Source organism: Dromiciops gliroides, chromosome 5, assembly GCF_019393635.1.
Source record: "Dromiciops gliroides isolate mDroGli1 chromosome 5, mDroGli1.pri, whole genome shotgun sequence".
Lineage (NCBI taxonomy): Eukaryota > Metazoa > Chordata > Mammalia > Microbiotheria > Microbiotheriidae > Dromiciops > Dromiciops gliroides.
Genome location: NC_057865.1, coordinates 145,720,979 through 145,733,770, shown reverse-complemented (window position 1 = coordinate 145,733,770; position 12,792 = coordinate 145,720,979). Strand labels below are relative to the sequence as shown.

The following is a 12,792-nucleotide window of genomic DNA, read 5'->3' as shown; positions in this document are numbered from 1 at the left end:
TTGAGGAAACTGAGGCAAATGGAGTTTAAATGACTTGCCCAGAGTCACATAGCTAGAAAGTGTCAGAGGCTGGATTTGTACTCAGTCCTTCCTGACTTCAGACCCAGCTCTCCATCTACTGTGCTACTTAGCTGCCTACATACACACATATACATGTATGCATATACACATACATATATATACATATTGGTACATATGCATGTGTATGGTATGTATGTGTGTATGCTTATGTGTATACATGCATATGTATATGTGTATGTATGTGTATTGTGATAAAATAATGGAATTTGGCAGAAGCCCAGGGGTCCCACGTGATTGATTTAGTATTGTTTGAATTTAGTGAGAATGAGAAACTGACCAAGTACCTACTTAAGGGTGATTGGATGGAGACCACACCTGGCTGGCCCTGAATGATGTTGTTCTCAGAGGCCGTGTACTACTGACGTCAGCAAGAGACCACTCTCAACCCATCAGCTTAAAGGACCTCCCCTTTTAGGGAGGGGGAAAGGAACTAGGAAGCAGAGTTTAGCGGGCTGCCGGAGCCTCTTTTTGGTGAGGAATAGGCGAGTGGTGGCAGATGGAGAACAGAAGGGCCCCTATTAGTCGTTCAGACACTGGCTTGGTGGTGAGAGATTTCACATGGGCCGCTAGGAGAGGAATGGTTTCTGTCTCTCTGGCTATACTGAATAGATCCAAGCTTTAATAAATCTTTAAGAGCCTAAACTCTTGCTGAATTTATCAGTGATTTTAGCCAGCTTCCCCTCCAAGACTCGGGGCGGGGTGTATTAGAACCCACAATTTAGATTTTAAACAACATGGTATGTATGTGTGTGTATGTATGTGTGAATGTGCAAATATAGGTATGTGGATATGGATGTACATATGTATATATGCATATGTATATGTGTATATATTACTCATCTTCCTACCAACACTGAACAATCTTTTTGAAAGTTTGGTCTAAATATGCTCTTCAAAAAATTGTCAGGGCAGCTAGGTGGTGCAGTGGATAAAGCACCGGCCCTGGATTCAGGAGTACCTAAGTTCAAATCCGGCCTCAGACACTTGACACTTACTAGCTGTGTGACCCTGGGCAAGTCACTTAACCCCCATTGCCCCACAAAAACCCAAAAACAAACAAAAAAAATTGTCACATCCAACACCATTACTATTGCTTTCTTTTGGTGGAAAAAAAATGGTCATATCTAAATATGCTCTTCAGAATCATTCGAGGCAGTGACATTATTTGTCCATCTCTTTTGTTATCAGGGGGCACTTCTGCAGTTTCTGTTAAGGGTAGGTAGATTTGCAGAGCCTTCAAGTGCTACAGCTTTTTTTGCTTCAGATTTAGGTAATGCTCCAGTTTCTTTCCTCTCTTATCTTTTCTAATCTGGGCTTAAGAAGGGAGTTATTTCTTACGGTTTCCCAGCACTGAGCTGCAGTGAGTTGTTTTGCTACTTGGAGCCAAGGGTACCAGTTACAAAAAGCTATACAGAGCCCATGCTTATAAGTGGTAATCTCTGTTTCCAGTGTTGTCATAATGTAATACTGGTACATAATGAAAACATTCATATCTTGAGTACATTTCATGCACACCTGGTTTGCCTACTTTCACTGTTGGTGCCATCTGCACCATGGCATTTCCAGCAGATGGGGTATTGGTGCTACTGAGCTTTTCCAACATATCTTGCCTGCTTGTGGTTCCAGTACTTGAAGGAGCATTGCTTGCTCCCCTGTCCTCTGCGGCGGATAGAGTGTTGGACTTGGAGTCAGGAAGACCTGAGTTTAAATCTTGCCCCAGATATTTCCTTAGCTGTGTAACTCTGGGGAAGTTACTTAACCTCCCTCATCCTCAGTTTCCTCATCTTTAAAGTGGGTATGACAATACCACTGCACTTACCATGGTTATGAGAATGAAATGAGATAATATTGGCAAAGCATTTTGCAATTTTTAAAGCATTATGTAAATCCTACTATAACAATAATAATATTATTATCATAATTAATCAAACTGATCATCACAATGATTCCAAGGAACAACAGCTTGCAAACCTCTACTCCCTTCTATTTCTTAGATTTATCGGAACAGTTGCATCACACTGCCAAGGGTACTAACCCAACCAGTGCTATCACCAAAACCTAACTGCCTAGTGTTTCTAGGCCTTCATAGTTACTGTAGGTATCTCAGAGCACAGGCAGTTCTCTCAGCCTCAGTTTCCTTATCTGCAAAATGGGGATAATGATAGCACCAGTTCCTTGTGATGATCAAATGGGATAACATATGTAAAGCACTTTGTAAACCTTAAATTGCTATGCCAATGATAGCTATTGTTATTGTTGTTACTACCACTAATACTATTCACCTACTATGTGTAAGGCACTGTGCTAGGCACTGGAGTCCAAAGACAAAACAAAAACAATCTTTGCCCTAATAGAACTAATAGAAGGATTTTCAAATTCATCCTTAAAGCCTCTTCCAGGATATGTAACCGTGAGGGAAATAACTGGCAGATAGGGGAGAAGAGCAGCAGAATGAGGCTTTTTTTCTATCGTGGTTGGAGTGAAATCCTTCACACTGAACAAGAGAATATGGAGAACATAAAGAATTTGTCCCAGGGCTCCCAGCTAGTGAGTGGACTGGTCAGGATCTGAAACCAAGCTTTGCCCCTCTTGTTACGAGACTATTTCCACTTCTGTCTATATTACTTATAAGTTGATAGCACATCTGTGATGTAAAGAAATCCAGAAATGAGGGGCAGCTAGGTGGTACAGTGGATAAAGTACTGGCCCTGGATTTAGGAGGACCTGAGTTCAAATGCAGCCTTAGACACTTGATACTTATTAGCTGTGTGACCCTGGGCAAGTCACTTAGCTTTCATTGCCCTGCAAAAGAAAGAAAGGAAGGAAGGAAGGAAGGAAGGAAGGAAGGAAGGAAGGAAGAAACCCAGGAATGTGCTGTAGCAAGCCTAAAGTGGCTTTTGAGAACTGGTTGTCAAATTTTCAGTGTGAGTATTTACACCTTGAAAATCAACTGATGCTACAAATTAGGGCCTGATTTATTGTTTTCTTTTTAAATTATTGAGATTTAAGAAAGTAATGAAGAAAATGATAATGCTTCAGATTACACTCAAAAGTGTGTCCTGTGAACATTCCCCCCCTCCCCCGCCCTGAGATCTGGTTATTAAACTTTTACCAGCACACCCCTGGTATTACCTCATATTTCTCCCACCCTTTTCTGCCTCCATTATCTATATTTAAATTGCAAGTCTTCTTTCCTTCCTTCCTTTCTTTTGCAGGGTCACACACCTAGTAAGTGTCAAGTGTTTGAGGCTGGATTGGAACTCAGGTCCTCCTGAATCCAGGGCCAGTGCTTTATCCACTGTGCCACCTAGCTGCCCCACTTATTTATTTCTTTGAGTAAAAAGAGGATCACAGGGATATTTTCAAACAAACTCTCCCTCAACAAGTTCTCAAACGAATCTTGTCCCTTGAATATTTATTCCTCCATCACGAGAGCAGAGAAGTGTCCTTCTTTCTGAGAGGGTGTTCAAGAGCTGGCAGAATGGCAAGTGAGATGTGAAATCAAGCCCAGCGAGAGCAGCTGGGATTGTTGAGGTCGCACTGGCTCTGTGCCAGAGAATCAGGAGGCTCCCATCGATAGGAGAAGAGCAGCATAAACCTCATTCTCTTCTCAGCCACTTGCTTTCAGTTCTTGGGAAGGTCTCCAGAGTTTGACAGCTCTTATCCATGACGGAGGGTCTACTCCTGTGCCTAACAGGTGATGAACAAACATTACTTGGTTGGAGGCATCAAAGGCTCTGCCTGACAGCTCATGTTCTGGTCGTAAATTGTCAGGCATTTGGCTGAGAGCACATCACAAGCTGTTTGCGAGCAAGAGCAGAAACTAATGACAGCCCATTCTGCAACGCAGCCTGGCTCTTTCACCTTTGGATGGCAAATAAACCAAGGTCATGTTTGCAAGGTAGCCAAAGCAGCTGCTTTCAGTGGCAGGTGACATGATGGATGGGGACAATGTGGTTTTAAATGATGCCAGTTTGGGATTAAAAATAGCACGTGGCAGGGAAGAAACCAAAAGCCGCCCCCAGCACGGCCCTGAAGGACAATATGATGGGTCTCCTCTCCATGTCCCTGAACTTTTGGCTCCCAGACTCGTGAGTCTTCAAATGCTGCTGCCTCGAACCTCTCTCAGATCTGCAAGGGTGGCATGCCTCCCTTGTCTCCCGAACGAGGCCTTGGACTGCTCAGTCTCCAGATTTGGTTTTTTGTGTTGTTGTATATATATATGAAAGTTGCTGCAACTGATAAATCAGCTAAAACCATAAGAGCATTGATGCTCAGCCCAGGACTCGAAATGCACGGGCACCAGTTTGTAAGGAAGCCCAAAAGCATTTTGACCGAGCAAGGCATCAGGCAACCTCAGTTACCCAAGCTAGAGTGGCTTCCTTCCAGAAAGTAAAACCCGTCTCTTCTCAGCAGCCGACAGCCATCCTTGCTGTCAGACTTTGCTCAGCTTCTGGTGAGCTATTTCCAGGCTTATCCGGGAAGACTGTGTAGATGATGAAAGAAGAACCTTTGGTCCCAGAAGTAAAAGAGACAGTAGTGATGGCCTAAAGAGCCTCTATTATCATCTCCATTTTAGAGATGCAGAAACTGACTTTGATACAACTATATTATTTCTCATTGTCCCCATCATATTCTTTCCAGCTTGTTCATCTACATTCCATTTTTTTTTTGGTGAGGCAATTGGGGTTAAGTGACTTGCTCAGGGTCACACAGCTAGTAAGTGTCAAGTGTCTGAGGTCAGATTTGAACTCAGGTCCTCCTGACTCCAGGGCCAGTGCTCTATCCACTTCACCACCTAGCCGCCCCTAAAGTGAATACCATATAGGGTTTTTTTTTGGGGGGGGGTAGGGCAATGAGAGTTAAGTGACTTTCCCAAGGTCACACAGCTGGTAAGTGTTAAGTGTCTCAGGTCATATTTGAACTCAGGTCCTCTTGAATCCAGTGTCAGTGCTTTATCCACTGCGCCACCTAGCTGCCCCTCCATCTACATTCCATTTTGAGAATTCACCTCAAACAGTGACTTTCAGCAAAGCTGGACTCGTATTTTCCTAACAATAATAGCTCACATTTATATAACCATTTTTCAAAATACTTTCTATACACAACTCTTGTGTCCTTTTGACACAGAAATTCCAGGTATAGCTTAAGAGATATCTCATGTCTCTTGCTTCTTGTCCCCGCTGTGGAAATTTATTTTGATTTGGGGACCCTACCTTTAGGCTGAGATTAGAAAGCCTTAGGCCTTCAGGGTCTCTTCCCCTCCCCCTCAGCTTCAGCTGAGTCAAAAAGCCCCATGGGCTGTACAAGACACCAGGTCAGACAGCTGGGGGGAAAAAAGCCCCCAGCTCCCTCCGACCTGAGCAGAGGTATCTGAGAGATGCTGGGCTCTGGCGTGGCCTTTGCTGGGGTGCATGAGGCTCGAGAGCACACCTCCCCCCACCAGCTGCAGCCCTGGCTGGCGGATTAGCTTGGTCTGTGGGGGAGCAAAAAGCCCTGAGATTTGAGTGGAGATAAGAAAGGTATATATAGACCTGAGAGTTAGACAGCAGGGGAGTTTGGAAGGACAAGGGGGCGGATGAGAGAGGCTGAGAAGAGGTTCAGTAGGACAAGAAGAGGTCAAGAGGCAGCTGAGGAGACGGCAAGGTTTCTGACTAGAGAAGGGGTGGCAAAGGCGGCAGAGGGCAGACTGACGGAGCAGACAGACAGAAGGTCAGTGAGAGAGGAACACAGGGGTTCAGCGGTGGCAGTAAGGAGAGGAAAGTTAGAAGCAGGGGTATTTACAAAGTGAAAGGGTACAGGCAGAGTTAGTGAAAGTAGCTGAGCAAGTGAGTGCCCTGAGGCAAGATAAAGTTCAGGCCCTTATTGTATTAAAAAGGTTCAAAGTGCAGCAGGTGGGAAAGAGACCCAGTGGAAAGAGACCACAGGAAAGCAATCAGGTTGTATGTTTTATTTCCCTGTATTCTTAATTTTAAATAGTATCTCATAAATAAACTCTGCTTTGATTATTTAGTTAAGAGGCTTCTTAATATTTTGCTTATCAATTTGGGAGTGGAGCAGTGTGGTGGAACTTTATATACGGCCCATGCTAAGTTAACAGCAGTCAGATAGCCAGTTAGTCAAAAGTCCCCAGATTAGTCCTCCAGTCAGTTTAGCCCCTCAAATTAGCCCTAGTCATTTAAAATATTTCTACATTGAATGGCGACCGCGGCAGGACTTACGGCCCAATTATAATTTCTCTAAACCTATAATTTTTCATAAGTCCAATTATATATATATAATTTTTCCAGGTTAGATTAGTTATAGTTAATTATTTTTTTTACACCACCAAGATGGTCTTAGAACTGTGGCATCTGACAATATTTCCTTCCAAGGGGATTCACTGGCTCTCTTTACAAGCACATAGGCTCACAAGGATCAAAACATAAATAATTTGGGGGCAGCTAGGTGGCACAGTGGATAAAGCACCGGCCCTGGAGTCAGGAGGACCTGAGTTCAAATCCATCCTCAGACACTAGTCACATACTAGCTGTGTGACCCTGAGCAAGTCACTTAACCTTCATTGCCCTGCAAAACCAAACTAAACCAAAACAAAATATAAATATATATATATATATATATTTTTTTTTTTTAGTGAGGCAATTGGGGTTAAGTGACTTGCCCAGGGTCACACAGCTAGTAAGTGTTAAGTGTCTGAGGCCGGATTTGAACTCAGGTACTCCTGACTCCAGGGCTGGTGCTCTATCCGCTGCGCCGCCTAGCCGCCCCAAAACACAAATAACTTGATTGAGAAGGTAACAGATCTGGAATTAGACAAGACATATCTGAGCCTGTGGAAAGCAATGAGGAAGCCTTCCCTCAGAGACCTGCACTATATCTGTGACTTATTGTACTACCTTGTGTAGAGCTCTAGCATGGAAGTGACCAGGGCATTATCTTCCATATTATTGCTCTCCTTTGTCTCTGCTTGCCTCTGATTGATCACTCCCTGCCACTCATCACTATTCCCTATGGCACTGTTCCCTCTGCAGTTCTACTGTAGCTCTCCTCAGTTCCCAGCAATTTGTAGATGCTTCACCATCAGCTCCTTTTCTCCATCTTCTGCGGTCACTGTTTCCTGATACTCTGAGCAGCTCCCCTGTGGATGGGCATTGCTATGTCAGCCTTATTCACTGTCCTCCACAGCCAGTTTTGCCATTCTCCTCTTGCGCCAAGAGGTGGCATTCATTATCTTTCTCAAGGGACCAACTCTCTAATGATTAGTGTTTATGGGAAGAACCTATAGTTATGTCTACAGTTGAGAAAAATACATTATTCTTTTTTTTTTATGTTTTTGGTGAGGCAATTGGGGTTAAGTGACTTGCCCAGGGTCACACAGCTAGTAAGTGTTAAGTGTCTGAGGTCGGATTTGAACTCAGGTCCTCCTGAATCCAGGGCCGGTGCTCTATCCACTGCGCCACCTAGCTGCCCCTAAAATACATTATTCTTAACCCTTTTACTAAACCTGGATCAGAAAGCACACTCCTGAGAACCCATCGGAGTGTCAGGACACACTTCTCTGATGTCAGAGACCTTGAAACATGCCAATGTCATCCAAGTCAAACTGACTATGTTGGAGAAAGGGTTAGATTGAGAATGAGAAAGTCTAGGTTTCAACCTGCTTACTTCCTGTCTGACATTGGGCAGATCATTTCTTCTCTCTGGGCCTCAGTTATCCAATGTATAAAATGAGGGAGTTGGACCAAATCTAAAGATCCTATGAAGCCAGATCATACCAATGATAAATAGTGGTGCTGCAAATCTCCCCAACAGCCAAGAACTTTGTCTGATATGTCCCACAAAACTCTTCTCTGGAGAGCTAGGTGGCACGGTGGATAAAGCGCTTGCCCTGAAGTCAGTAGGACCTGAGTTCAATTCTCACCTCACATACTTACTAGCTGTGTGACCCTGGGCAAGTCACTTAACCCCAATTGCCTTAAACATCTGGGGCCATCTCCAGTCATCCTGATATATATCTTGCCACTGGACCCAGATGGCTCTGGAGGAGAGAGTGAGGTTGGTGACCTTGCACAACCCTCCCTCACTTAAATCCAACTCAGTGCAAGTGATGACCCCTCTTCCTAATGTCATGGCCCTCTTCAAGAATGAAGGACAGGGGCAGCTAGGTGGTGCAGTGGATAAAGCACTGGCCTTGGATTCAGGAGGACCTGAGTTCAAATGTGGCCTCACACACTTGACACTTACTAGCTGTATGACCCTGGGCAAGTCACTTAACCCTAATTGCCCAGCCCCCCAAAAAATTTTTTTTAAATAATGAAGGACAAACAACAACAAAGTCTTCTCATCTCTAAGCTCAACAGCCCCAGTTCCTAGCACAAAGTAAGCTTAATATATGCTTTTCTTCCTCCCGTTCTCCTTTCCTTCCCTTTATCCCTCCCTTCCTCCCCTTTTCCCTTCCCTTTTTCACTTCTCTTTCGCATACTTCCTAGCACACTCCTGGGTCCACAGTAAATACTTAATAAATGCCTGCTAAATATGAACAAATTGAAGTTGGAGTACCCCACACATGGCTAACAGCAGGTGCTTAGTAGCTCTTTGTCAGTTAGGAAAAGCATTGAATCAGATCTTTTCAACAGCATCTCTGTGCCTGAACAAACCAAGAAACTGATGCTTCTGGATTTGATGAAAGATTGCTTTGACGATGATGCCGAAGCACCAAACAACCAGTTCAATTTCACTGATCTATCTGGAGTAGGAAGCAATGAAAAATTCTTTCAGGATTCAGATGGCTCTGGGAAAATTTTGGTAAGCTAATGGTCTCTGTGTCATTATAGGGGAATCTTGGAAATGTCTCTAGAGATTGTAGGGTGTGCTGGCTACCCCCTGGGAAAGACATATATGAGCTAAGTCCTACAGCAAGAGAACGTGGCTGATAGAGCTCATTTTGAAAGACTTCTGACATTTCTTCATTATTTTATCCAGGTTATGGGAATAGTTTGTTGCATGGAGCAATATTGAGACTCTAAGGACTTGTATGATAAACTTTTTTTTAATGTATGACTCCATGGTCATAGTAACATACAGTATGTTTAAGCCCTTCCATTTTTTTTTAAAAGCCTTGATCTGAATCGTAGAAGTATGAAGGGAGAACAGATTTTAAAGCCCTAGAAGGTTACCTGAGAGATCATCTAGCCCAACTCTCTCATTTTACAAGTGAGGAAACTGAGGCTCAGAGAGTTTGCCCAAGGTTACCTAGAAAGAAGAGTCAGAACTTGAAATCTGGTCCTCTGACTCCAAACCCAGGATTCTTTCCTCTGTTCAATGCTGTTTCCTAGTAGCATAGGATGCTGGAGTATTTTTATAATAGAAGCATATTTAAGCAGTGGAAATTATTGAAAACAATGAAAAGATGAAGTATGGGAATTCCCATCCCTTACCTAATGAGCAGGCAAAGTCAAAGGGAATAAGCAGAGCCAGAAACAATATATGCAAGGACTATAAAAAAAAGAGAGAGAGAATGTAACAACATAAACAGAAATGAAACTAAATGCTATTTTATTATAAGGATCAAGTTTGGCCCAGAAGAGATGAGAAAATATGTATACTTCCACTCATTAGAACACTAGAGGCTATAGGTCTGGAACATTGAAAATATTATCTGATTCTGTTAATTTGTTAATTAATTCTGCTGAACTGCTTCTCCCACTTCTCCTTTTTTGTTCTTTGTTAAAATGAATGGCTCTGGGCAGCTAGCCAGCATAGTGGATAAAAGCACCGGCCCTGGATTCAGGAAGACCTGGGTTCAAATCTGGCCTCAGACACTTGACACTTACTAGCTGTGTGACCCTGGGCAAGTCACTTAACCCTCATTGCCCCACCCCCCCAAAAAAAAAAGAAAGAAAAGGAATGGCTCTTTGGGAAGGCATGTAGTTAAGATACATTTGGAAATGAAGATAATGTAGAAACAAAATATATGTGTATAAAAATTTTCTTTAAGATAAAGGAAAGCTGAGCGGTAGAGTGTCAACCTCCCATTTTAGACTGTTAATCTAGAGTTTTGGTGGGGAAAAAGAATTGAATCAATTTTTTTTTTTGCCTTATTGAGTCATTCATAACTATTCAACACAAATGGAATGAGAGTCGAAAGAAAAAGGAAGTGGGGGAAGGGAAGAAATAATGAAAAAGGAAGAAGATAAAAAGAAAAGAGGTGGGAGAGAATTTTATATTGAAGATCTAATGGATCTCTAATGGAAAGGAATGGCATTCTCCAATGAGGGGAATATTAGACTCAGACGGAGGAAATCCTGGGTTCAAAATCTACCTTTTACCAAGTACCATGGGTAAGTCATCTAATCCCTCTCAGTCTCAGTTTCCTGATCTGCAAAACAGGGAAATAATGTCTATAGTAGCTAGCTCATATGCTTGATATGAGACTCATATAAGACAATGCATGTAGGATGTCCCAAAAGCTTTTAGAGTTTAAGATAGTGCTAAAACATTTGGGACATATTATACATAACCCATTTTGTAAATCTGAAAGTGCTGTATATAATCTGGAAAAGGTCTCTTTATCTTCTTGTTCGTTTACCATCATCCCAACCATAGCACTTCAACTTTTTGAAAGGAAGGATACTGTTGGTAATGTTATTTACAGTGTGTGGATCTCCCAGTATGACCTAAGATCTGTTGCTTTTTCATCTAGCTGATGGGTGATGTGGATTATGAAGATCCAAATAACCTAGCAGCTGGGAATGAATATGCTTTACTAATCCAGGTGCAGGACATTGTGTCTCCCTACTATAAAAGTAAGTGTGCCTTTGACTTCTTACCTAACAGATGTTCTGCCATGAGAGCAGAAGTAAACAAATTAGTTGACACACACATGTTCAAAAGAAGATGCCAGAAGAGAACCTTCAGATTTCAGAATGTTCTCTCTGCTCCTTTTCCAGGTATCATCTACATTTATGTCCAAACAATTCCAGAAAATGAGCATCCTCTAGAGTTTGATAGTCCATCCTATGTATTTGAAGTTTCAGAATTGAAGTCAGGTAAGTAAAGCAGATAGGTAATAAAATTATGGCATCTAGTGGCCAAGGAACCAGAAAAACTCATCTTTCTGAGTTCAATTCTGGCCTCAGATAGTTACTACTTCTGTGACCCTGGGCAAGTCACTCAAACCTCTTTGCCTCAGTTTCTTCATCTATAAAATGAGCTGGAAAAGATAATGACAAAACACTCCAGTATCTTTGCCAAGAAAATCCCAAATGGGGTCATGAAGAGTCAAATACAACTGAACAACAACAACAACAACAAAATAATAGTGTTATTGATAAAAATCTAGAGCCAAAGCTTGTATTCTTTTGGGGGTTAGGGGAAGTGAACAATACCTACTATATGTTTTATAAATATTATCTCATCAGGAATCATAGATCTAGGGCTGGAGGGAACCTCAGATGCTATCTAGTGGATTTTACAGAGGAGTAAAATGAGGCCCCTAGAGGCTAAGTGACTTGCCCAAGGTCACGCAGCTAATAAGCATCAGAGATAGGACTAGCACCAAGGTCTTCTCAGTCCAGAGTTAATGTTCTTTCCACCAATGTTAACCAGAGTTAATGCTCTTTCCAAAAGAGAACACCCACTGGTAAGTGCATAGGTCTCATTTTGCATAGTTACTCACAGTTGGGAAATGCCTATTGTACTTCTCTGTTTCAAAAATGTAAACTGCTGCCCAAATGTCACTTACTGAAGAAAATTTAATTTCTCTCACCTGAAATTTATTGAAAAACCATGAGATTCCATTTTATGCCTATTTGCCTTTTTTGTAACCAAGTTCTCCTGTCATCTCCACTGTCTACTCCTCAGATTTTTACCTGGCTCCTCTTTTTAAAAAGAAAAAAAAAGGTCTCTTTTCATAGCTTCCCTCTGATTTAGATTAAAATGAGAATATAACCAGGGGCAGCTAGGTGGCGCAGTGGATAAAGCAAAGGCCCTGGATTCAGGAGGATCTGAGTTCAAATCCAACCTCAGACACTTAACACTTACTAGCTGTGTGACCCTGGGCAAGTCACTTAACCCTCCTTGCCTCACAAAAAGAAAAAAATTAGAATATAACCTCCTTGAAGGCAGGGACTATCTTTGCTTTTATAGTTGTATTCCTAGCACTTGGAACAGTAAGCACTTAATAAATGCATTTTCATTCTTTCATTCATTCATAAAGAAACTTCTCTTCCCTCATGTTCATCTTCCATATTTTTCTTGTTTCCTTAAGTTTCTTAAATTCTATGCTTAACAATAATATAATTTATATGATCTTTCCCATTTTAAGAATGAACTCTCTATTTAGTGTTTTGATTGATTCCCCCCCCCCCCATCTCTCTCAGTTTAAAGGTTAATTTCAAAAAACAACCCTCTAATAACAGCTTTAATCTTAGTTAGAAGAACAGGTCTTTCCTTTGGTTTCTGTCATCTCTCTCCAGGTTGGACCTCAAATAACACAGCCCTTAAAAACACAAACTTCTTATAACACAATACCTCTCCACTTCATTTTCTTTCCCTGCTGGCTTTCTTTCTCTGATATTCAGCTTACCAAAAGAAAGGAAAACAAAATATTTTCCAATCCCGATACCTTCACTTCTTGGAGTCTTCTTGGGCATGTGTCTAAAAGATTTTTGGATAAATTGTATTTTATGCAGTTTAGATATGGAAGGAGGA

General features: G+C 42.0%; 1 protein-coding gene across 1 annotated transcript in view; it reads left to right on the top strand.

Annotated features, from left to right (window-relative positions):
• CDHR3 (cadherin related family member 3) overlaps positions 1-12,792 on the top strand; it is a 102,254-nt gene that overhangs the window by 58,126 nt on the left and 31,336 nt on the right. Inside the window, exons 9-11 of the mRNA XM_043968816.1 lie at positions 8,718-8,886; positions 10,784-10,886; positions 11,031-11,129. Coding sequence (XP_043824751.1) covers positions 8,718-8,886; positions 10,784-10,886; positions 11,031-11,129 — 371 coding nt within the window. The remainder of the gene's footprint in view (positions 1-8,717; positions 8,887-10,783; positions 10,887-11,030; positions 11,130-12,792) is intronic.